Below are 25674 nucleotides of genomic sequence, written 5' to 3'. Positions count from 1 at the left end.
CTCACAAAGGAGCGTAAACAAATGTAAGGCAGCCTATGACTCACCTCATGATTACAGAGACTATTGGCCAATTGCTTCTGTTCTTGTGCATAGTATGCTGCCTGTTGGTAATAGAAACCAGGATTCTGAGTTTGAATAGCTGTCAGTCCTAGTTTAATAGCTTCATCGAACAAATCTCCAAAAGCTTGGAATCTGTTTAAAACAAAAAGGGGGGGAAATCACACACACATCTGCAGAACCAGACACTTCAGATTTTTCAGAAGGATTAAGCAGAGTAGTAACAGGCAACTAACTCATGGGCCACACAAAATCCTGACCTCTTTCCAGGACCCCAAGAATCTTAATTTAAGGAAAGAATCCAAAACTTTCCTATATAGCCATGAGAAATAGAAAGTCTGAAAACTCAGGACATCCTTTGCTTCAAACCAAAATAATTTTAAAATAAAGGAACCCACCCATTTGAGTTGAGACTACATGTCTCAACTCAAATACATGTCTATATTTGTTTCAAACTTTCTAATGATCCCACTGGGCCAAAAAATAAAATCAGAATTATGCATGTGATTAACATCTGCAATGCTTCCTATCTACTACATGTACGATAGGTGCATGCAGATGGTTACTTGTTAACAGAATATGCAAGTTGGCGGACATTCTCTGGCTCGCTATATATTAGCTCATTATATATTTATTTCTAGTGTAGCCCTGAACATGTTCCCCATTTCTTCTCTGAAACATGTCTGGAACAGAAAAACACTGAAATCTAGGTAACAAGCACAAAAGAATTTGAGGCTTGCACCAGTCACTTTGGTTCACATCCCAGTAGCTTTAGGCAAGTCATTTAAGCCTCAGGTTCTTCATTTGTATAATGGGTATAATGGCAACCTTCCTCCTAGAGCTAGAGCTATATCTGATGTGGAATGTCATAAGGTTTATGTAATAACTAGCAAACCAAAAGCAACACTGTGCAGCTTGAATAAGCTCACCTATTCACTAATCACAGTAGTAAAATTACTAAGTAAAAACATACTGTTTTGACATCCAGGCAGCATGCTCAAAAGCCAATTCAGCACTCCCTATTTTTTTCTTGCACAAATCTATGTGTTTTCTGAACTGTGCAATTGCATCCAGCGGTGTATTATGTTGAAAACAAAGGCGACAAATCTGAAAAGAATTGAAATTAGAACACTTTGATTAAAATATTTTTCAATGGTATACCAGATTGACAACTACAACAGAATACAGTTGTTGTAGGTAAACAGTAACAGTACAACACACGTTAGTTTTATATTAACTATGTTCCTCTCTGCCCTTTCAGACTATTGCATTTTTTTTCCATAGACAGTCAAAATGTAATAGAAGCACAAATTCCAGTTACCGTATTTTTCGCTCTATAACACGCACCTGACCATAACACACACATCGTTTTTAGAGGAGGAAAACAAGGGGGGGGGAATTCTGAAGAAACAGTGGATGTATCATTTTTGTGCCTCATGCTGCGGCCACAGACATGTGATCTGATGGTGAATTTGGGGTGACCCAATGCAAAAATTCTGAGAATCCCTGTGGATCTGTGCTTTGTAACCACGTTTTTGCACCATTGTGGCCCCAGGCAACAGTGGGTGCGTGATTTTTTTGGTGCAGGCTGTAGCCATGGACATGCTATGTGATATGATGGTGAATTAGGGGTGACCCAATGCAAAGATCCTGAGGATCCATGTGGATCCATGCTTTGTAACCACGTTTTTGCACCATTGCAGCCCCAGGCAACAGTGGGTGCGTGATTTTTTTGGTGCAGGCTGTAGCCATGGACATGTAATGTGATCTGATGGTGAATTTGGGGTGACCCAATGCAAAGATCCTGAGGATCCATGTGGATCCATGCTTTGTAACCACGTTTTAAGTGGGGAGGGAAGGAAAAACACAGAAGGGACAAGGAGCACAAGAGGGGTGTGCAGAGAAGCAGCTGGCTAAGAATGCAGGAGAGGGGTTTAACGGGAGGGAGGAAAGGAAGGCAAAAGATTTCCCAGACACACACACCCAAGCCAGCCCCCCCCTCTCCCACCTGCATGTTTTCCGGCTGCTTGCGAGTCCCTAAAATGCTTCCCTGGACGAAGCAGCACTGGAGCACGGAGATCCTTTCCTTTCCCCTCTGCTTGCCTGGAGGGGAGGGGATTTGCCTGCTCTTTGTTCCGTTTGAGCAAACAGCAACCGAAACAGAAGCGGGTGGGCAGTAAGACCCTGAGGCAGAATGTGGGAAAGCAACAGCTTCCTCTCTTACGGAGTTCCCTTCTCCCTGACGCGCGCGATTGGATTTTTGCCTGATTTTTGCCCCTGTGCTCGGGAGGACCACACATTCGCTCAATAACACGCACAGACATTTCCCCTTACTTTTTAGGAGAAAAAATCTGCGTGATATAGAGAGAAAAGTACGGTATTCATAGGAAGTAACCTCAAATCATCGCAAAGATGTCAAGGACAGCAATGGGCAACAGACTCCCCCTCAGAAAGAATTTGATGAGAAATTTATCTGCATTTATAGGAGAATGCCGTTCTCACGGATGCTATCCCATGTTAACATGAAAACTTGGGATGAATACTCTCTACCAAAACTTTTCAATTACTTGAATCTGAAATAAGAATAAATTGAATGGGGGGATGGAACTTAAAAGTTAAATGTAGAAAGATGTTTTAATCCATATACTTCACGTGATTCAGTATAGAAGAATTCAATATAATAAAATCAAATAAATAAATAAATGCAAGACTTCACTATTTTTAGTGTTTCTAGCCTCCAGGATAACACAAAACCATGGGCACTAATTTAAGAAAGGATTATGATTTCTGGTCTTGTTACTTATTCATCATTGCACAAACTGTACCCTCTGCAATTTCAGTGCCATCCTTCCTGACCCAACATACCCGTCCTCTGTCCATTTACTAGATATAACTTTTTATGACTATATTGAGGACCAATTACACTATGCCTCTATACTTTATACAAAGAGCATGAAGAAAGGTCATTAAGGTCTGTAGGAACATAGCTTTACCTTCCTCATTCTTCCTATACGGCCTCCTCACATCCATTCAGGATATTCACCTAAGAAGTGTTCCTTGTCCTTAAATCACTCAGAACAGGAACTTCTGCTACAAAATGTCCTAAGACAGGCCAAGTTAAATCAATAGTCATTACCTTGTAGTTTATAAATCCTGCCATAGTCTTGATTTCCAATATGTTTGTTTCATGAGCTCTCAGTTCATGTACAAGATTATATGCAGTTCTGTAATTTCTAAGTAAGAAATGTTAAAGTTAGAAGTTGTTCACTTGTTGTAGAATAAATTAGTGAGCCCCAAACGTATTGCTTTTCTTTTCTTTGGACCACAACGGTGAGGACCAGAGTCCTTTTGGAATTAAAGGGGTTTACTGTTGCCTCTCCTCTTGAGTAAAGTTACTTGAAAGGAAATATATTAAATATTCTTCATAAAATGCTGCAGTGCATATATACTCTTGGAGAATGGCAATTAATCGTTTTAAGAAGGGCAGTAGAAAGGTGCTCTCCTTTGTCTCTCATCCCACCCACAAATGGAAGATATGCCTCTCTTTCTAGACTGGGGGAGGTGGGAGGGTCCCATGATTCTAGCCTCTGAATACAAGTACTTACTTTAGAGCATTCTGTGTGTCTTGCTTCAATTCACTGAAGAATCCTATTTTGAACTGGTGTCTAACAAACAGAAGCTGCAACACAACCAACGTACAATATTTTTAAAAGGTGGTATTAGTTTTAAAGCCATCATCATGACGCTTTAGGCAACACTAATGCAGATTAATACTAAACTCTAAGAATACCAAATCAATTTATTCCATCATAAATTAAGGATACTGATTTGGCTTGTTTTTAAATGTGTAACACCTAGTGTTATTAATGCTGGTTTTAACATATAACTTGCTTTATTCTTGCTACTGCTAAAGTTGCATTTTGATTTGTTTTGCATTCTGGTATGATGTTAGAAATGGTCTGTATACTTATAGAACATATGGTTGTAACATTATGGTATATGCCACTGCATACTTTTAATAGAAGAGTAAGAAATAAATAAATAACAATATTTCTAAAATAAACTTATTTATAAATAAGTTTATAAATAAAATATTTATAAATAAAATATTCTTAAAACTACCAATAAAAACAGGATTTGCAGCAATGGTGCTTCTAAGTTCTTCAGCACTGATAACCCAACTAGTTTAATAAAGTTGCTAGTTATACCTGATGTGTTGTTTTGTTCAGGTATTCTTTATGAGATTTCACCCTGCGGATTTCTGTATAGTAGTATGTCTGTGCATGTTCATAGAAGGCATTCTCTAACCTATAAAAGAAAAGGTCAACTGCTTAAAAATGAAGTAAGAGTCTTAATACTTCACTGTATCAATAGCTAGCTGCCTTGCTTCAAATATGTTCACCCTCATTTCTCTCCCATAAATCTTATGTATATCAGCAGCATGGAACAGGAGCACACAGCTTTTCCAGAAATAAAATGGTGGTGGATTCATTACGTTTCAACAGAAATACATAACATGTAGGTAATGGGTGTATTCAAGAGTTCCATAAAATGTCGATGTAAACACACTTGGTGGAGATTTAATACACATGAAAGAAAATGTGTTAAATTGTGGAGAGGTTTTAAAAATGCTTATTTTCTAAAAACTAGCTATATGCACAGCCTGACCTTATAACTGCTCAGAAGCAACAGAGGCTGTTCTATTATGGCAAACTGGGCACTACCTTACCAAACTCAGTCTGCTCTCAGCCAGCTGCACTTGCCTGTCTTTTCAACTGCAACCAGTCCACATGGTAGCATTGCTTGACAGTTTCTTCCTCCTTAGTCTCAGTGTTGCCCTTGCAGAACTCAGCAGGGAGGATGGGGACAAAACTAAAATGCATTTGCTCTGCGTTTCATTGCCTCTGGCTCCATCTACTGTTGGGTTCCCTGCCTTCTTCCCCACCTGTCTCAATAGGTACCAGTCATCACTGCTCAGAAGCAAGTTCCACTGAGTGCAATGTGATTCTCAAACAAGCACGAGGATGATTTCGGCCATGGTAAAAAAATAACTAAAGAAAAGCCTGCCTCTCACATAATTTACTTACCTTATAATATAACCTACAAGGTGATCAGTATGTGGCAAAACGAACAGTGACTTTCCAGAGAGGTCACAAGCATTGCATAAAGCCGCTGCCCTTTCAGAAGCAATAACGTCTTCTCCTAAAATAAAATTTTAAAAATGCTGAACCATCTACTTTCTGAAAATCTGTCAAAGGGCGACAGATTGTCACATTCACGGTACACTATTAACCATAGTTTACATGACATGCAAATGAGTTCATTGTGCGCTACAACATATAAGATAAATGGTTCCCTTTTCAAGCAAGTGTGGAGTTTGTCTTTTCTTCCAGCTCAGAAAAACAACTAAGACTGCGAGACCTACAGGAACAACACTGCTATTGCAGTTGATTACAATATATCCGAACCCGTGGTGCACTAGATTCCTAAAAGAACGTCAAGGACAGCGTGAAAGGCTTTTAACACAAATAAAAAGGAACCTAGAAAACCTGATTACCAGAGAGAAAAGTGAGATACGACTACACACTCCATAAAAGGCTTTCAAACCAGTCTCAGCTCTGTCATCTGTCTCCAGCCAAGGGTTAAAGACAGATATACTGTATACTTTTAATTCTTTTGCTTTTAACCTGTTTTTTTTTAATTGTGTGTTTTGATATTGTTGTAATCCGCTGTGATATATTTCTATGATACAGTGGTATATGAAAATGTTTATAAATAAATAAAATAACTGCTACTGAAAAACATTCAACCTACAGTAATACCAAGCCGCCCCGCCCCCTTTTATGGCATACATTTCTGCCTTCTACTGAAAAACAGGTGTATTTCACAACTTCAGATTACTGTGTTCATTTATTTCAAATCTGATCATTTTAGCTTTCAATTGTACTTCACCTGGAGGTAACGGTGTTTTCTTCTGAATCAAAACCACAGCAACTTTTGTGTTTCTTCCCTGCAAACTCTGCCTGTAAGAACAATAAATAACATCAAACTGAGGGTGGTAAGCATGCAAGCCTTTAGACCATACATACTGCAAAATACGTTTAGTAATAAATGTTGCCTGTCTCAAGAGACAACAGAGTGTGCCTCTGGGGGTGAAGTCAAACCAAACATTTAGTACAATCTTAACTAAAAGGAGGCTTTCTGTTTTTGTTTTAAAGAAAGCAATAGAGCTCAGCAGCAGACTTTCTCTCTTTCCACTCATATTAGGTTTCCCAAAGGTGTAAACTAAGATGGTATGCGTGCTTTTTTAAACAGTAGCATTTCAAACATGGGGATGAATTCAACATAGTACAACAGCAATCATTCTATCAGCACAAGCATTTCAGCTTGCCAGTCAGAATGATGACCCCTTTAATCTCTCCAGCTGGGTGGGGGGAGGCAGGGGGTAGAGAAAGAGAAAACCCTGTTGTCCTTGCAGAGGTCCTTGCACTGGCTTCCACTAGTTCCCAAACTTTTTCAGTTGCAGAGCACTTTTCAGGAGAGAAATTTGTCATGGAGTACTACTGTTGCCTTTATGCCAAAGGCGTGTGTTTATTTATTTGCTAAGCACTTGGGAGATGCTTCGGGGAGACCAAGTGCTCCATGGAGCACAGTTTGGGAACCACTGCACTAGTGGAACTCATTACCGTATTTTTCGCTCTATTGGACGCACTGGACCACAGGACGCACCTAGTTTTTAGAGGGGGAAATCAAGGGGAAAAATATTATTCCCCCCCCCCAGCCCCAAAGAGCAACAGACAGGCTGCGCGCTTCCTCTTTAGCCTTGAGCAGCATCTTTAGCCTTGCACAACGGGATGGATCATGCCCGCTGTCCACCGGGGCTGGACTAGATGACTCCTGGGGTTCCCTTCCAACCCTGCAATTCTGTGACCTCGGAAGTTGTTGGGGGTCTCCACCACTGGAGGCTTTTAAGCAGCGGTTGGGGGACCATCTGCCTGGCGTTCTTTAGCTGGGATTCCTACATTGTGAGGGGGCTGGGCTAGATGACCCTCGGGTGCCCCTCCCAACTCTATACAGTCCTACACTTCTGCGGCAGGAGATCCACAGCCGCTTCACACAATGCCCACTCCCAATTTTCATTGGAGAGACATGTGGCTTCACTGTCTAGGTAGGTACCCCCCTACCTGCCACTCTTCCCTCACCCCACAAGCCGAGGGAATTCCTGCCCAGAGAAGCTCCCAGGTGAGGCAAGGGTTAAGATCTACCTCTGCTAAATGGCTTTGTATCCTCCCTCTTTCCCTTTTCTCTTCTTCTTCTATGCTAGTTCCTTCTCTTGTGTTTTGTTTAATCTGTTTTTATTGTATACTAAAATAAAAGCTGCAAAGTTTCCTTTTTTATAATATTCCCCCCCTCCAAACTAAAACGTTAATCTAGATAAAAACACTGATCCGGAGGAAAATAAGGGGGTGGAGAAAGGACGAAAAAAGAAAAAGAAAAAGAGGTAGAGATAGAGATAGAGAGATTTTTCAAAAGTTGGCTTCTTTAGCCTTGTGCAGCCTCCCGCGGCTGGAGAGGCATGCTAGGCAAAAGATGAAGCCCGGGCAGTGAGCGGGATGGATCGCGCTCGCTGCCCGGGCTTCCTCTTTAGCCTTGCGCAGCCTCCCATGACTGGAGAGATTGCGCAAGGCTTTTCTAGAGGAGGGAGAAGGGACTGACTGGCCACGCCAGTCCCTTCTCCCTCCTGGGGAAAAGCCCGCAAGAGCCGCGCGAAGCTTGTGTGTGGCTCTTGGGGGCTTTTCCTGCTTGCCTCCCCCCCCTTGCATTCGCTCCATAGGACGCACAGACTTTTCCCCTTAGTTTTTAAGACAGAAAAACTGCGTCCTATGGTGCGAAAAATACGGTAAGTTAAATCCAGCCTATGGTTACATTTCTGTTGTAAAAGCATCCTTACATATGTAAGTTACAGTGCAATTCTACACTCAGGAGTAAGCCCCAATGACTTCACCCGGCTTATCTGTCTTAAGCTAATACCTAATAAATCTTTTGAAATTATACCTGACAATTTCAACTCTAGTAGCACACTCTGACTGTTTTTCTTTCCACTGTGGCTCATCCCAGTCCAGTTCATAAAACACCACAACAAGTGCAGGCACCAAGTTCAGATGTTTGTTCATCCAACCAGTCTTCAAGATTCCTTTTGGAATGTACCATTCATACGTTGTTCTCTGCAAGCATTGACAAACAAGGTGAGCTGCTCTCTCTGTTCTTACACAAGTTTGGGTGACTGATATATTTATGCCAGGACTTAAACATTCTGCTTTATCCCATGTCCTTCTCAATCACGGCCACCAGAAGTACAATAAAGGATCAAACCTTTCTCTTCTCTACGCTAATCACCAACCTTACTGCCTAGAGCAGAATACACTTGGGGGAAAGTTTCATTATACTTAGGACTTTCTACGTAAACATGCTAAGGGAACGTAACGGCTAAGGGAGCTGGGCATGTTTAGCCTGGAGAAGAGGAGGTTAAGGGGTGATATGATAGCCATGTTCAAATATATAAAAGGATGTCACATAGAGGAGGGAGAAAGGTTGTTTTCTGCTGCTCCAGAGAAGCGGACATGGAGCAATGGATCCAAACTACAAGAAAGAAGATTCCACCTAAACATTAGGAAGAACTTCCTGACAGTAAGAGCTGTTCGACAGTGGAATTTGCTGCCAAGGAGTGTGGTGGAGTCTCCTTCTTTGGAGGTCTTTAAGCAGAGGCTTGACAACCATATGTCAGGAGTGCTCTGATGGTGTTTCCTGCTTGGCAGGGGGTTGGACTCGATGGCCCTTGTGGTCTCTTCCAACTCTATGATTCTATGATTCTATGCTTCATTGTAAGAAAGCAAGAATCACAATCTACTCTAGCATCTTGTTCTCACAATGGCCAACCAGATGCCTATGGGAAGCTTTGCAAACAGGACATGAACACAACTGTGTTCTACCCACTTGCACCTCCCAGCACCTGATATTAAAAGATTCTGACTTTGATGGCAGAGAATAGACATTATGGCCAGAAGATGATGATAGTCCTATCCTCCATGAATTTGCCTAATCTCTCTTTAAAATTGGTGCCCATCACATCTTGGGGGAACATATTCCTATGCATTTGAGCGAAGCACTTTCTTTTGCCCATTCTGAATCTTCCAAGGTCCTGGATTCTAGTATCATAAAGGAGGGAGATTCTCCCAATCCACGTTCTCTGCTCCATGCATAATCTTATACACCTCCATCATTCCCATTCTCCCCCCCCCCCTAAATTAGAAATGCACAATTGTTGTAACTTTTCCTCACAGGGGAATTGCTCAAACCCCTTGATCATTTTGGTAGCACTTTTCTAAATTGTTTTGCAACTCTACAATTTCCTTCTTGAGGTGAGGGGACCAGAATTGTAGATAGCATTCCAAGTGTGGCCTCAATAAAGATTTGTACAATGGTATTATAATATTGGTTTATTTTCCAATCTGTTTCCTAAGGATTCCTAACGTGATATTCCCGTTTTAACAGCTACTGCACAATGAAACAACATCTTCATAGAGCTATCCACTAAAACCCCAAGACTTTGCTCCAGGTCAGTCAGGTAAGACCCAACTAGCATATATAAGAAATCAGGACTTCCCATCCCTCAGTGTATATCACTTTATACTCACTTACAGTGAATTGCTTTCGCCATTTTATTGCCCATTCACCCAGTCTGGAAAGAATATTTTGGAGGGCATCACAATTCCCCCCCCCCCACTGTTCACCCCTAACTCAGACTATGAACGGACAGGTTAAAAACAGAAGTCTCAATATGGATTATTGGGTGACTCCACTTTCTAAATCCCTCCATTGTGAGAACTGTCAATTTATTCCTAAAGTAGTCTCAAGTAGAGTTGCAAAGCATGCTTTGGCTTGTGTCACATACAGAATAAGGGTTCTAGCCTATATAATAACTCAGTTTTTAGATTTAAGCTACAATTATATGCTTCCTTTTGAAAGTATCCCTTTAGCTGATTCCAGCATTCAATTAACCTTCAAGTGGAAAACTGATTACTCAAAGAATTACAAGAATCACTGCAAGTAGCAAGTAATTTATATTAAATATATTTTACAATCAAGACATAATCCTTTACTTCCAAACATAAAATGAAAAGCAATACCTTTGTCCTACATTTAGGATATTCATGATCCCCAGGGAGTACTTTGAAAGAAATTGGTACTCTGTCCGCTCTCCTGTTTGCACAAAAGGCGTCCCAAACTGCCCGATGAACAGCATTATACACTACATCCAAACCCGTGAGTGTAACGAAGGCCATAGGACGGCAGCATAGTTCCACAGGAAAGTCCCATTGCGAAGGGCTCATCGTTATGGTTGGTTCGCAGGGAAATCTGAAACAGTAAGTATACATTTTCAATGAACTGGTCTGTTACTCAGATACATTTATCGTTATTCTGGGACACCAATAGTGAAAAGAAAGAAAAACCTATGCTAAAAAAAATAAAAATACCTCTGACTAAATTCTTCCCAAATGCAAGCTGATACGACATGCAATAGTAAATAAAATCTTAGGATTGAAAGAGGCACAGCTTCCACCACCTTAATAGCAGTATATGGAATCATAGAATTGTAGAGTTGGAAAAAACTCCAAGGGTCATCCAGTCCAACCCAGGAACCTCAACACGCGGTTCCCCATCCAATCTGAAACCATACCGGACCCTGCTTAGCTTTGCAAACTCCGCAGCCTGAAATAAATTTGTGGCTTAGCCATGAATGACCAAGCGGCTTCCTAGAAGGTTTCTCCCAACTTTCCCCGAGCTTCTCGGCGGTGTCCCTGCTCGCCCGAGGCCGCTGGCCGGCGCTTTCCCTCCGCGGCCCCTCCCGGAGCCAGTCATGGCGCTCCCTACAGCTGACAGCGCCTGACCCTCCCGCGTCCCCTTCCCCTCGCAGCCCACCACGCCCCGCGCGGCCCCGCTCCACCCGCACCTGCGCCGCTGCACGGTGAGGAAGAAGCAGCTCCCCCTCAGCGCCACAGGCGGCCCCGCTCAACTTCCACCGGTGCAGTCCATGGGAAAGGCCCGACCGAACCACGGAGGAGAGTAGGCAAAAAGGTCCACAAGCAGCAGCGGCAGCAGCCCAAGGCCTGACTGAGGAGCCCAGCAAACAAGCCGGGGGTTGGGAGGGGGGGTGCGAAACCAGCTGAGAGCGACGTCTCCAGCTGGCCAATGAGCGCCAAGACTCATCAAGGGACGAAACCATTGGAGCGCGGGTGGCGTTAGAGTTCGACGAAGAGCCAATGAGGACCCGGAAAGAGGCCGGACTGGCGTAAGGGAACCGAAGCGAGCCAAGAGGGCGCGTCTGAAAGAGCCTGTGGCCAATAGCCAGCCGGGAACAAGACGCGGAAGGGTGGACCCCAGCGTCCAATAGGAAGGCCGGTGAGGACGCGAGTGCCGTGACCCCGCCTCCCCTTGTCATTTTCGGCGCACGCGCACGGGTAGGCGGCTGTCGGGATCAGTCGGGGCTGCGTGGATCTCGCCCTGGCGGAGAGGAGGGCGTCGCGATCACCTGGGAGGAGGGACGGTGGGCAGTGAAAGGGGTTGGGGGGGGGCCTCCTGTTTCCTCCGGTGTCGCGTCATGACGGCGAACGAAGACCAGGAGGTGAGTGAGGATTGAAAGGTTTTGGTGATGATGGGGAGAAGGGCAGAGTTTCATCCGCTGCACGAGTAGAGAATCAACAGGCGAAATTCTCCCCCCCCACCCCCCGCTCTGCCTCTCGGGGCAGGCGCTGCACCTGTTGAGCTTCTGCCTGCCGCAGCCAAAAGCTTGTACAGGCAACATGGGGCATAGCTCAGTTGCTTAGAGCAACGGTGCTGATAATGCAGAGGCTGCAATTTCGATCCCCATATGAGACAGTTGCATTTTCCTTCCTAGGGGTTGCACTAGATGATCCTTGTGGTCCTTTCTAACTCTCCAATTCTATGAACAGAGCTGAGGTGGGCAGAATTTAGACTAGCACCCGCTGCTGGATATCTAGGTGATTTGCAGAAGATCCGGAAGGTTTCCTGACTCTGAAGTGTCCTGACAATAGCAAGAATTAGGCTGCGGGGGGGAGAGAGATGGGTTGCAAGAGTGGGCATCTTTGCAGAAGGGGCTTGCAAGCTTGGTTCAAATCCAGATCTCAAGCGCTAGAGCAGAGCTTATGTGCAGAGACATCCTGTTCCTTAATTCTAAGCAGACTTGCCTTGCTAAACCACTGTTTTGCACCTCCTTCTGTTTGGTGGTTCTGAGTCTTAGTGAAAAAAACAAACTGAATCCCATAGGCCCACCCCTACATTACAGAAGTTAGCATGCTTAAAAACCTCAGGATAATTTTGGTAATTTACTCGCTATAGTTGTCAACACCAAGCAGGCAATACCCTGATTCAGTGGTTTTTCAACCAGTGTGGCGTGGCACCCTGGGGTGCCTTGAATGATGGTCATGGGTGCAACACTGTCATCTGTTCCTCTTTCTCATCCTCAGATGCCCTCTTGCGTCTCAGCCTCCCAAAGCACAGCTGTTAGTTGGGGCAGACCTGGCTACAAGCTCCACAGGCGAATGCTGCCTCTGGGGCTGGTCAGGGGGTGCTGGTTGCCAGGAGCTGAAGCAGCCTCAGAGTAAGCAAGCAAGCGGGTGAGGGAGACCAGCCAGCCAGCCAGTCCACCAGCCCTTGCTGTTGGGAATGGACAGACAAGTCCCAGGCCCCTATGGGGCAGTGTGTGGAGGCACCTCTCTTTGGGGCGGGGGAGGGGCAGCTCAGAGACCAGGGGCGGCAGTATTGGCTGCCCAGAGGACTCCCAAGGAGAGGGGAAAGGAGGCCGAGGGAACACCCCACAAAGGAGGATGTTCAAAAAGGTGAGAGTCTGCCTGCTCTGCAGGCAAGGGGTGACATAACTGGGCTTCTGAGCCCCACAGGGGTACCACTGAAAGAATGTAGTTGCTCAAGGGAGCTGTGGACTCAAAAAGGTTGAAAACCTCTGCACTGATTGAAAGCCGGAAGGGAGCATAGCTTGGTGGGACCATAGCTTGGTGGTAGAGTGCGCACACACAGACCCCACATCTACATTCACAAAGACAACCTACCATCTTTACTTTTGCTACACAGTAGAAAACCCGATAGTTATGTGTTCATTACATATTCAGTTCCAACAAGATGTAAACATTGGATTTGGATCATATTTTTTGTTGTATTCTTCATATCGAATAATTCTATCAATTCTATAGATAAATACAAATATCCAAATTTATCTGTTGTATAGAATATGTATTTTCATGTTTTCTTTTCTTAACTTTGCCTTGGATTTAAAGAACTGCATTAGAGAGCATATGCCTAATGGAACTTTGGGCTTCTGTGTCTCAAAACAGCAGTCTCCCAGGCCACATAGTAAATGGGTTGTGAAGCAAGGGACACAGGGGAGACTTTCAAAGTACTGTAGCTTGAAATATGACACAAGGCACTATTGTCCATAAGTGGGGGGATCAAAAAGTTACAGTGGTACCTCAGTTTAAGAACAGCTGTGTTTACGAACTATTTGATTTACGAACTCTGCAAAACCGGAAGTAGTGTCCCGGTTTGGGAACTTTACCTCGGTTTAAGAACGGAATCTGAACAGTGGAAGGGCACCGGCGGCAGGAGCCCTCATTAGGGAAAGCATGCCTCAGTTTAAGAATGGTTTTGGTTTAAGAACGGACTTCCGGAACAGATTAAGTTTGTAAACCGAGGTACCACTGTATAGGGAGTACCATGCACAGAATACTCCTACAATCTTTCTACATGTGTATATGCATTTTAAGGTCTTGTACAAAACAGTGAAAATTAATCATAACGGCTTTTTTTATAAAAAAAAGCACATGCAAAATAAAATAGGGCTTTTGGTCCTGTCCAGACTACTTTAAAAAGTACAGGCACCCCACCCCACCCCAGTTATGTGTATTCAAGTGATGTGTGACCGCGCATATGCATGCCACTGGATACCAGAATTAGGAGGAAAGACCTGAAGTGCCTCAATAAATCCCTGCTGTGCCTCCGGCTCATGAGGAGACCCTCCCCAGAGCCCAAAGGGAACATCCTCTTTTATCTACTTGCACTGTGTGCTTTCAAACTGCTAGGTTGGCAGGAGCAGGGACCGAGCAATGGGAGCTTACCCCATCGTGGGGATTTGAACCACCAACCTTCTGATCAGCAAACCCTAGGCTCTGTGATTTAACCCACGGTGCATCAGTAGTAGTAGTATTAAACCCTTTTTTATTTAATGTTCTCTTTTTAAAAAATATTTTGAACTAAGGTTGAAGGTGATGAAATTAATATCAAATATTAATACTTAAACAGATTGTACACAATTTAAATGGTTAAGAAGCAAACAGGAGTTCACCAAGACCACTACTGCTAAGTATCTCTGGCCCTTTCCTGCAGCACTACCCTTAGGACTATTTTGTGTTTTAAAGATTTGTGCAAATGTTCTCTTTAGGTTTTAAAAATATTAATAGTTTTCTTGTTCTTTCCTTCAGATGGAGCTAGAAGCATTACGTTCTATTTATGAAGGTGATGAGTGTTTTAGGGAACTTAGCCCTATTTCCTTTCAATATAGGGTGAGTTTGCGTGAGGTTTTATTACAGAAAAGTAAACTGTGTTGACGTGAACTGAGTCCCAATTCTTCCAAGACATATGCGTGTATCTGAGGTAGCTCACAGTTTTTACTGTTTTTTTTATTGATTTATTGATTAATTGCATGCATTTACTGTGATTTAGCTACTGTACTCTGCTTTGGGATTATTTTATAGGAAAAGTGGGCAACAAACGTATTAAGAAAAAAGTACACCACTTGTCTAATGTGAATGAAGGAATATTTAACTTTAAGCTTCAATAGCCACATTCATTTTCATAGGATTGACAGCATGCAATTTGTGAAGTCGAGCTCAGATTCATGCTGTTATCCAGCAATCTCATTTGAATTAAGCGATAATTATTTGAATTAATAACGTGAATTAATAATTAAACAGTGATGATACTGCATTTAGTCAGAATGAGGAAAGTTACCTATGGAGCAAATATCTTTTTTTTTTATTGTTTTATAATGGCAGCTGCATGGATTCCTGTGAAATAATATTTTACATTTGTATCAATTAGTGTTGCAGTCGTCTTATCTGAAGACTCAACTCTATGAATGATGATAATAATAAAAATGAACTGTGAAGGATCCTTGTTATAAAACAAATATATTTCAGTATTTCTTCTTTGGTTTAAAAATCCTGGGGGGGGGGGTCTGGCTTCTTCTTACACTGCCATGCTTTATAAATATTTTCCAGATAGGTGAAAATGGAGACCCTAAAGCTTTCCTGATAGAAATATCATGGCCAGAAACATACCCTCAAACTGCTCCAGTCATCTCTATGGATGCATTCTTCAATAACTCTATGTAAGTAGTCCAGATTATAAGAAGTGGCATTCCTTCTGGAATAGCCTTCTTTTGCATCTATCCCTAAAAGGAAGTTCTATTATTTCTCCTAGAGCCTCCACCATAAAGCAAAGTATATTGAACAAATTAATGGAAGAAGTTGAAGTCAACCTTGGTACCTCTATGACATACACAATTTTTGAATATGCCAAAGATAATAAAGAGCTGTTTATGGAAAACCAACCCATTAATATTGCGGTAAGCTGATAACTTGTTTATATATCTCAAAATACTAGTGTTTTCCCCCAAATATTAAGAAGTCAATGCCAAACTGCCACTGCAAGAATAAGTTCACTTTCCTATAGTAAACAAGTAACTGTTTGCCTCAGGTACAAATCGGTATTCTGGATGTTGTTAGTAAAAATGGCTGATTATCATACCTAGAATTGTATATTGTTCACTGGCTACAATATATAAAACTCCATGTATTGTCAACAAGGATTATCATAAGTCACAACACAAATATACTTATCTCATAATGAGCTTTCATAGCCAGTAAATGCTAAGTTTCCAGTGTAGAAAAGTATAGATGAAAATCTGAAGCTGTTGGATCTTTACTAGATGGGAACCCAAGGATGAGAGAAAGTGCCAATAAATTACAGAAATATCTTATTAACAAATTACATTTTTTAGACAGCTTTGAACAACTGCATCTCAACAGGACATCCAGATGCAGCACAAACTAGTAAGAAAAAAGAGAAAAAGGAACAATTGACCAAAACACAAAAACGAAAGTTAGCAGATAAAACAGGTGTGTATGGTGTAGTTCATATGTTTCTTTTAGATTTTTTTAAAACATGCATCTTGTTATTGTATGAATTAGGAGATTTAGCAAATGTTTGTCAAAGTACAGGATTTTACCAATGTTTGTATATTATGTTTATATTTTTGTGCAGGATTTTTTGCTTTTTTGGGTGCTTTAATAATAAAATGTTTATTAAAGCAGTGTGTGTGTGTGTGAATACAGTTAATCTTTCAGTAGTTATTGAGTTGGCTCCCATAAAAAGATCAAACCATGGTTTGGTACTATGACAGGGGTAGGCAACCTAAGGCCCGGGGGCCAGATGCGGCCCAATCGCCTCCTCAATCCGGCCCATGGATGGTCCGGGAATCAGCGTGTTTTTACATGAGTAGAATGTGTCCTTTTATTTAAAATGCACCTCTGGGTTATTTGTGGGGCACATGAATTCGTTCACTCCCCCCCCCAAAAAAATATAGTCTGGCCCACGACATGGTTTGAGGGACAGTGGACCAGCCCACAGCTGGAAAAGGTTGCTGACCCCTGCACTATGAGAATGAACCCTGTGTTCACGTTGTCCTTCCTTCCCACTCCCTTTATGAACCCCATTTAATTATTTAGTGTGTGGCTGCAAATAATAGTTTGCATTTTGAATCTCGCAGCAAGATGTGGTTTGCTGCAAACCAGGAAGCGATTAATTAAAACCTGAAATTTGAAAATTAACGGCTTGTTTGTGGTGTTTTGAATAGATCACAAAGGAGAGCTTCCTCGAGGATGGAATTGGGTTGATGTAATAAAGGTAACATACATCACAGTTGAAAATTATTTAATACATATATATTTAAGAGACTTCAGCAGTGTTTAATCTGTTTCTCTCCCTTTCTCTTTTTGTTAACCATTTTGGACATGGATGGCATTTGGATTCTCTTCTTGTCCTTATGTAGCATGTAAGTATTTCAGTCTTCCTGAATTGTTGTACTAGTTTTGAGATACTTTTAATTCCAAGGTTATTTGGGATACTTTCTCCTTTTGATAAGTTTTTAGGGCACTTATCCTAAACATGAAAAGAAATCCTATTGAATTGTGTCCACGTATTTTTTTTAACAAATTCAGAAGTATTGGCTAACCAGCCTACCACTTTTGTGAAAAGAATAGTAATTGTTAGAGCTTTTCAACCAAATCTGATATATAATACAGTGGTACCCCGGGTTACATACGCTTCAGGTTACATACGCTTCAGGTTACACACTCCGCTAACCCAGAAATAGTGCTTCAGGTTAAGAACTTTGCTTCCTGATAAGAACAGAAATCGTGCTCTGGCGGCGCGGCAGCAGCAGGAGGCCCCATTAGCTAAAGTGGTGCTTCAGGTTAAGAACAGTTTCAGGTTAAGAACGGACCTCCAGAACAAATTAAGTACTTAACCCGAGGTACCACTGTATTGAATATGCAAGAAAGTGGAAATCAAAATATTGTGTGATGTTCCCAGTGCTTGTAAATGTGTGATTAATACAGGTTAACTGTTTACAAATAAGTTCAGTGCCCACATGTGTAATTGCCATCTCCCTGCATGCTTGCATTCCTCCGTCATTGTAATTATGTTGTACACTAGCCTGCTTCACATATGACCTTAAACCAATGCCTAATTTCCCCCCTGTACTTCATCACACTTCATATTCACTTTTAAACTACAGCTAAGCTCACCATGGTATAAAGTGATATACAAACAAGGCCATTGACTATAGTGCAAAGTGATGGTTTGCATGTGTGAAGGAACGATCACAGAAGAATCACAACAAATCAAACTTTTTAGTAATCTAATGTTAATTAAAAAAACAATACTTTAAGGGCTGTCCAGGCAGGCTGTCTAATAAAGTGGTAAAACGTGTCTACTGAGTTTCATTAAGGTTGCCACAAAGCATCTGATGAACTGCCTCAGGCCAAGACATACTTTGTTTCCATTCACTGGGATTCTGATCAGTGCTATAGTCCCAGGTCCTTACTCTCAGGGTTTCTTTTTTTACTGTATGTCTCCCCAACCCTTTCATCAACTTTTTGTATAAGCAGCTCTCTTCGTTTTGGCAGTAAATCGGTTTTTACACCTGTTACTGAATTTTGTGACATTCTAGATACTAGCAGTACCAGTCTCAGATACCTGCCTTTAAGAAAGAAAAAAGTTAACAGAAAATCTGCAGATTGAGGCCAAGAAAAATGGTAGCTACTGAATATTTTAATCTTTTTTTCAGCTAAGCAAAACTGGCTCCAAGGATGATGAATAGGAGGACACTGATATAGGAAAACATCAGCTTTTACTACAACACTGTTTGGAATCCACTGCCATATTCTCTCTTTTTTCATTTACATTTTATAAAATGACAGTTCCTCGCACATTGTAATCTGAAAAGGTGTGCTTACCTAGAGGGAAATGTTTTTGGTATGCATAATCACTTTCTTCATATCACATGTTTGCCTTTAAAGAAATTTGGTTGAAGATTGTCTCCTTCTATTTCGATGTCAACTATCAGGCCTCTGAATATAACAATATGTAATTTGCTTTTATACTGTTTGACCCTGTACTAAATCATGCAAAACTGAAAGTGAATCATCTAATGCTCTAGCTGCTAGTCTTATTGTATATTTCTTTCTTGCATAGCTTCTTCAGTGTTATTTCAAATACTATTCATTACTGATCCAGCTTTTCAGATGAAATCTACAATGACAGGCTAAATTTTGGATCTTCCTGAACCGTGGTATTCTTTAAATGCATTTTTCAACCCAATTCCATGGTCTCCCTCTAGCACAGCTTCCCAGCTGTAATATAGTCATAGTCCTAGAAAGCAAAACAGGATCATGAGGTACAAAATATAAGGTATCAACTTTTATTCCCACGGCACATCTGCAGTTGCCTACCAGCCACTAATGATGCCCTTGCATTGGTACAGTCCCTGCATCAGTTATCAGCCCATGGCAAAGAACAAATGCACTCATTATATGACTGAGCCAGTACATATGGTGTCCCATGCACAACTAGAGAGAGATGGCTCCACCTCTCCATGCTGTAGGGAGGTAGCAGTAGGCAGAAACTACAAGCATCAGGCCTCCCTTCAGACAGGGATTAAATCTTCTGCCAATCCACAGCCTACAACAATAATATTTTTGCCAGGCAAACAAGAAGGGAAGAACCATTCCACTGGCAACCCAATATCCTAGTGAGCTCTGGGCTCTGAGAATTGTGGGCCCTTGAATGAGATTTGAGATTTGCTCTGGGATCAGTGATCATACATTAACAACTGTCGGAACACTCCACATAGCTTATATGTTGGTGTCTTCCATGGAGAGAAAAGATATTTTGCTAATGGAGAAGTCAGAGGCAAGAAAGGAGGAACAGTATGGTAGGGAGTTCACAGCAGAAAGCACCAGGAGTTATCTGGTAGTTTGTTAGGATGGAGTGCTGTAATGTGAGACAGAAGAGAATGAAGTCACCGCCTGCCACAGGAATTAGCACAAGTCAGACCCACAATGTGGCTTTTGTAATTACTGTACCCAACAACCTTTCCTATGACACACACCCTTTTCCCCCAACCAGTGATGGCCAAACTTGGCCCTCCAGCTGTTTTGGGACTACAGTTCCCATCATCCCTGACCACTGGTCCTGTTAGCTAGGGATGATGGGAGTTGTAGTCCAAAAACAGGTGGAGGGCCAAGTTTGGCCATCACTGCCCCAAACCATGTTTAGATGCACTAGGTGCATTTGGAGCTGCAACTCGGTGGAATGGGATAGCAGAAGCTCCATAGACATTGGGTTGCAAGTTCAATCCCTGGATGAAATATCCTAGCAGAAGAGGCTGGAAAAGAGCGGCATGTATAGACATACTTGAGGCAGGGCAGCACTACAGCCAATGGGAGTCAACGGTTCATGAGCCAATAGCCCCATTTAAATATTTGCTTGCCTTGCATAGAAGTTGAGGTGTTTTAATCTTTTTTACAGTTGATTTTAATTAACTTTAAATGTGTTTAATGACTTTAACTGTTTTTGTTGATAATTTTAATAGTTCTGGTGAACTGATTAGAGGTTTTACTATAGTCAAGCAGTTTTCAAATTTGGTTGAATAAATAAAATAAATTTAAGCCCCCGAATGCCATCATTTCTCCCAGCTCCTTTCATCCCAGCCATGAACCTTTCCCCAGAAACCTTTGGTTGATTGCCGGTAGCCACTGTAGAGACAATGCCCCACCTGTACACACCCTTCTATTACTTGATTTATTATTACATCAGCACGTAACCAGGGTAAGTAGGTGGTATATAAATTCAATAAATACTACTACTACTACTACTACTACTACTACAGCAGCAGCAGCAGCAGCAGCAGCAGCAGCATAGAAAGCTAGTGAATTGTTGGGATACACTTTGTTACTCTAGCTAATACTCCAGTGGCCACAGACCTCGTCAGGTCATTAATTATGGGGGAATATTGAAATCCACAAGGCTTACTTGCTGAGTCCCTCCAGTTTCAGCCAAATCATCCCACCTCTTTTATAAGCATAACGAAAGATACACATCCCAAGCTGTTTCCCAATACAAATGAAACTATCCTATTCAATCCAGAGCCACTGTTATTTGACAGCAATGAATCTTACCTTTTATCTATGAAGTTACTGTTCCTCACTCATCCACAAAGTTGATGGGCTAAATATAATTTCACTTCTGATAATTATTATTTTTTAAATGGGTAATTAGAATTCTGATAGGACTGCAGTCCAAAACACACTGGGGAGTACACTTCATTGAACTCAGAACTTCTGAGTAAACCTGCATAGAATTCCACTGTATGAAAAACTGTGATAAAAAATAACTAGTACTAACCCACCAGTACATTTTCTCTGTTGGAAATGCATTTATGGTAGTTTGTATTTTTCCTCTCAAAAGGTAGCACAGTACCTGCCCTAAATGCTGGGCGCCATTTATTTCTGTTCGTTATTTTCTTCCTTTGGAAAAATAGGAGTTGTCATGTTTTCTTGTATATGTTAATGAATAAAGAGATGGATATAACTACCAAATGGGTAGATAAAACGGAATTTTGCATAGATGTGCCGTTTTGTATCTAAAAGTTCTCTTTACTGTTTAAATAGTAATAGAGCATAAGATGCCTTAATGCCATCTAATTTTTATTGTGGGAAGGGAGGGGTTTAAATAAATATATATTTATCTGCTGTGTTGTGTGTTTATTTGCATTTAGGCCCTGTGCATACAGTGGGCCAAAGTTAAGCAGAAACTTCAACTGTAGAGTTCAGCACATATTTCAATCTGCTATCAAAATCTTTGTGACTTCAACCTGCTTCAATTTGGCTGGGCAGCATTATGTGTCTCTGTAACAATATGCTACAAGACGCATGAAGAGCCCTGTTGCAGCAGGCCAAAGGCCTATTTAGCACAGCATCCCATTCTTGCAGGGACGCGGGTGGCGCTGTAGGGACGCGGGTGGTGCTGTGGGTAAAACCTCAGTACCTACGACTTGCTGATCGCAAGGTCGGCAGTTCGAATCCCCGCGGCGGGGTGAGCTCCCGCCGTTCGGTCCCAGCTCCTGCCCACCTAGCAGTTCGAAAGCACCCCTAAGTGCAAGTAGATAAATAGGTACCGCTTTATAGCAGGAAGGTAAACAGCGTTTCCGTGTGCGGCTCTGGTGCTGGCTTGCCAGATGCTGCTTAGTCACGCTGGCCACGTGACCCGGAAGTGTCTCCGGACAGCGCTGGCTCCCGGCCTCTTGAGCGCGATGAGCGTGCAACCCTAGAGTCGGACACGACTGGCCCGTACGGGCAGGGGTACCTTTACCCATTCTCACAGTGACCAACTGGAAGGCTGCAAGCAGGACATGAGCACAGGATTGGGTGTGGATGTGATTTTTCCAGATGGAACTCACCAGAACTCAGTTCCAGCACCTCTCTGGCGGGCGCCATTGCCAGTATAAGAGAACAAGGGAGGCGTTCATGGTAAGCACCTCTTTTTCTAGAAAAATAACACTGGAAACAAAGCTCCCCCAACCTGTGATTCCCAGTAACATGCTGCCTCGAACAATGTGGGTAGAACATAGCCGTCATGGAAGGGGGAAGGGGAGATAGAGCAACAGTGGGTGAGTTGGCATGTAGCACACAGAATAAAAGAAATGCATGGGATGTCCTAGTGTTGAGGATGTGAGCAAACTGGTGGAATGTTTCTGTTGTAAAGTTAACCATTTCAAACAAGGAAAACTGATGAGAGTGGGATAATTTTAGCAGAGAAAGACTGCTCCAGAAACAGTTTAGCCTGCTCCATGTGTTCTCCCCCACCCCTGCTACTGGGGAATCAATATAGGATCCAAACCTACATATCATCCCAAATAAGTAAATTAAATAGCATGATCAACAGACTGGATCACAGGCCAAGTTATATTTTGACAACTCCCGCCTTTCTACAAATAGATGTTATATCTGTGCTTCTTTGAAATTTAATTAGAGCCATCACAAAAATGAACAGGATATGTAGGCACTCGGCTATGTGATTTTTAGTGCAGTGAATACCTACATAAATTATTGCGCCTTTCACACACAAATTCTATGAAAGGAATCCAGATATTAAACATCTAACATCTTTGTCGTGAGCACCTGTATTTCTGCTGATGGGGGGACGGGACTCATATTTGAGACTGCCAGCTATGGAAAATAGAGTGCTTTTGTTCAATAGCTCCCCAAGGGAGAGGAAACTCAGTTTATGCAGAGTAGAAATTTAGTTACCATGACAATTTATCTGAATAGACCAGTTGGGGGGGAAACAAACAAACCGGAATTGCTTGTCTCCTTTCTGCTGCCACTTGACATGAAGTCAGAATTGGTAGGCTCTTGAAGGAAAACATTGAAAGGTAGGATATCTGAATACTTCAGACACACTGGTTGATCTTTAGTTGCATGTTGCATTGTAGGGCACACTCTGCTTCTGCACTTTCCTTGTAATTAAAATATCTTAAAATAGCCCACCCCATCCGGGCTGGGGCTAATGGGAGTTGTAGTCCCACTTCCCAGGACAGTGCGAGGATCAATTTTGGGGTTGTACCAGCCTACCCTTTCCCTTGCCAGACTGTGGAGGTAAGAGGTGCTGTATCATTTAAGGTAAGCGGACTTATAGTCCACAATATCAGGAGGCTGCCTAAGAATATATTGCGGCAAAACCACCTCTCTTCCAGCTGTGTTCTTTCGCTTTAAAAATGTGCAGGCAGAAGTGGCTTCCAATTATAACTTCTAACACAATTATCTGAATTTGCCCTGTGTTGTGGTTTCAACAGAGTTAGTTATCTCGTCCAGTAAGGCAACTGTAACAATCCTCACCAAACTGCTCAAACTTGAGACCAACTGAAATAATTCCACAGTGGTTCTGCGTGGTTTGTCCCATGTTGCATCATTGTCTTCTAGGAAGCTGTACCATGTGTGATAGGCAGGCTGTGGTCTGGGGTCAACTATCCTGATGAGCCATTTCAACTCTACTGATTGGGAAACAATTGTTGCTGCTCAACCTAGCACGATTGATTTTGTATAATTAATAAATTTGTTCATTGTTACCTACCGGCAAAAAACAGCCACCTAACAAACTCCAGACAACACTGGCTTAATTATTTTTCTCAACAATTTGTATAGGAATCTGTTTTAAGCTGATTGTAATTGTAATAAAGTGAGATAATAAATAAAGGTAGAGATTCATATCGAGTGCTGAACACATTCTTATGAGCACAATAATGTTCAGCTATTTGGCTTGCTTTTCCTCTTTCCTCTTTTTTATTTGGCTTTGGAGCTGACTGTTCTAGCCAACAGCTCTTAAAAGGAGGCTAAAATCTGAATGGCAAGTCAAACAGGTTTTGCCACTGTATGTTGCTATGGGTTAGCGCTGCCTGGGAATCAGTAAACTTACTCACTTCCATATGCCAAGAGGCAGAGAAGAAAAATAGTGCTGGGAAGAGAGATGGGGGTTTTGTTTGCTATTTGGAAGCATCTGTGGGAGAGAAAATCCTACTACGTCATGGGTTTTTTGTAAATACTTGTTACACTTCTCAAAGGCAAATGAAGGAAATATGAAATGATGTTTGCAATTGACTGATAATACTTTCAGTTACGCAGCAGTACCTGTAATTAGATTTGTGCCCTGCTGTCTTCTTACTAAATCTGTTCTCTTCTTACTAAAATTATAACTTTGGAAGGAAGCATAAGAAGATGTTCGGTTATATGTTTTGGAGTACAACTAACTGATTCTTAGCTCAGGAGAGAGCTAAAACAATCCGCCAATACCCAAGAGGCAATGAAATAAAACTTTCCTCTAAGCTGACTTTCTACATTTTCTGACTTTAAACATCTGTGCAGAAACCATGTGGGCAGCTTACACAAAAGGAAATTTGTCTCAGAAGCCTCTACATACAGTAAGTACCTTTTGAGTAAATCTTAGATCTTTTATTAAAACTAGTTTTAAATTACAAACTAGTTTTCCTATGTTGGTTTCTGTTGTAAAACTTTGTATTTCACCCTCACATTTTTGGAGGGGGTATCTGGGCTGTGTAAGAACCCCAGTGTTAAAAAGCATAGATGAAAGATACCTAACCCTTGTGTTATTTTCAACTCAAAACTGTCAGCAGATTTCAACACATTATGAATATTGAAAGGTTATGATCTACTTATCTAAACCGTTGCTTCAAAATAAATCTGATGTTGAATTTTTATGCTAGTTTTTATATTGTTAGGGGCCATATCCTCCTCTGTAACTTCATTTCAATTTAAAAGTGCCCAATCTTTCTGTTAAATTCTCAGAGATTAAGAAAGGGAGAATAGATGTAATATATCATATTTACTTATTTACAACAATTTTATGCTGCTTATCAACAAAGTCATCTTGGTGTTTACAAAAGTTATGAATCAATAAATACAGAATCACCATCAAATAGCATCAGGACCAATTAAGAACATATCAATACAGTCAACATAAACAATTAGAAGCCAGCATAAAATGTACATGTGCCCTAGGCCCATGAGACACAGAAGCAGGCTCAACCTATTTTGCCGCCTGAGGTGAAATAGCAAGCGGCTGCCCGACACATGTACCACACACACGACCTTGCCTCTGGCCTTGCTAACCAGTTGCACGGCTGCAACTTCTGGATTTCAGCAAGATCCTGTGAGATCATGTGGCAGCCTCCGTGCACCACTGCCACTTCTCACTTATCTGGTGGTATCAGTTTGCCCTGCCAGCAGCCCAGTGATCTCATCTGCACCTTAATTTTCAAAGGCCTGCCTGAATAAGGAGATCTTAGCCTGCAGGGGGAAGGGTAACAAAGAGGGGAGCAAGTCTAACTTC

The 25674-nt window shown here is 41.9% G+C and overlaps 3 protein-coding genes across 10 annotated transcripts in view; 2 read left to right on the top strand and 1 right to left on the bottom strand.

Moving 5' to 3' along the window:
* Positions 1-11279, bottom strand: part of TRAPPC11 (trafficking protein particle complex subunit 11) — a 72323-nt gene extending 61044 nt beyond the window's left edge. For 2 of the 4 annotated variants that reach the window (XR_014223473.1, XM_082237858.1), the window contains exons 1-10: positions 11069-11278; positions 10245-10473; positions 8113-8282; positions 6010-6080; positions 5145-5259; positions 4266-4365; positions 3663-3736; positions 3194-3290; positions 1031-1164; positions 45-192 (exon numbers count right to left, since the gene is read on the bottom strand). Coding sequence is in view for 3 of the 4 variants with exons in the window: in XM_082237858.1 (XP_082093984.1) it covers positions 45-192; positions 1031-1164; positions 3194-3290; positions 3663-3736; positions 4266-4365; positions 5145-5259; positions 6010-6080; positions 8113-8282; positions 10245-10448 (1113 nt within the window). In the remaining variant the exon portion in view is untranslated. Of the gene's footprint in view, positions 1-44; positions 193-1030; positions 1165-3193; positions 3291-3662; positions 3737-4265; positions 4366-5144; positions 5260-6009; positions 6081-8112; positions 8283-10244; positions 10474-11068 lie in introns of all 4 variants that reach the window. The other 2 variants (XM_082237859.1, XM_082237857.1) reach the window with 2 other exon arrangements.
* Positions 11280-11586: 307 nt separating this feature from the next.
* Positions 11587-21521, top strand: RWDD4 (RWD domain containing 4). 3 transcript variants are annotated; one of them, XM_082237940.1, is made up of 7 exons: positions 11587-11740; positions 14628-14708; positions 15426-15535; positions 15628-15772; positions 16208-16325; positions 17063-17112; positions 17258-21521. In XM_082237940.1, exons 1-7 carry the CDS (start codon positions 11717-11719, stop codon positions 17369-17371), a joined length of 642 nt encoding a protein of 213 aa, XP_082094066.1. In that variant the 5' UTR covers positions 11587-11716; the 3' UTR covers positions 17372-21521. The 3 variants fall into 3 exon arrangements, 2 of the variants coding, with proteins under 2 accessions (XP_082094066.1, XP_082094065.1); XR_014223475.1 differs by having other exon boundaries at positions 11588-11740; positions 17063-19895; positions 19938-21521; XM_082237939.1 differs by having other exon boundaries at positions 11588-11740; positions 17063-21521.
* Positions 21522-22916: 1395 nt separating this feature from the next.
* The window catches only part of LOC309540740 (uncharacterized protein), a gene marked incomplete at its 5' end in the record, with an annotated part of 45813 nt that continues 43055 nt past the window's right edge, over positions 22917-25674 (top strand). Inside the window, 2 exons of one of the 3 annotated variants that reach the window (XM_082237808.1) lie at positions 22917-23203; positions 24690-24745. In XM_082237808.1, coding sequence (XP_082093934.1) covers positions 24695-24745 — 51 coding nt within the window. Of the gene's footprint in view, positions 23204-24116; positions 24746-25674 lie in introns of those variants that run through there. The other 2 variants (XM_082237807.1, XM_082237806.1) reach the window with 2 other exon arrangements.

Source organism: Podarcis vaucheri (genome assembly GCF_965113315.1).
Source record: "Podarcis vaucheri genome assembly, chromosome: 9".
Taxonomy (NCBI): domain Eukaryota; kingdom Metazoa; phylum Chordata; class Lepidosauria; order Squamata; family Lacertidae; genus Podarcis; species Podarcis vaucheri.
The sequence above is the reverse complement of the archived record's forward strand: the minus strand, read 5'-3'. Positions and strand labels throughout refer to the sequence as shown.

Bases quoted from the DNA above. Each gene is read 5' to 3' on its own strand.
- RWDD4 (XM_082237940.1), top strand. From the start codon at position 11,717: ATGACGGCGAACGAAGACCAGGAG. The intron at 15,773-16,207 runs GTAAGCTGATAA...TACATTTTTTAG, and splicing joins ACCAACCCATTAATATTGCG to ACAGCTTTGAACAACTGCAT. The intron at 17,113-17,257 runs GTAACATACATC...GTCCTTATGTAG, and splicing joins ATTGGGTTGATGTAATAAAG to CATGTAAGTATTTCAGTCTT.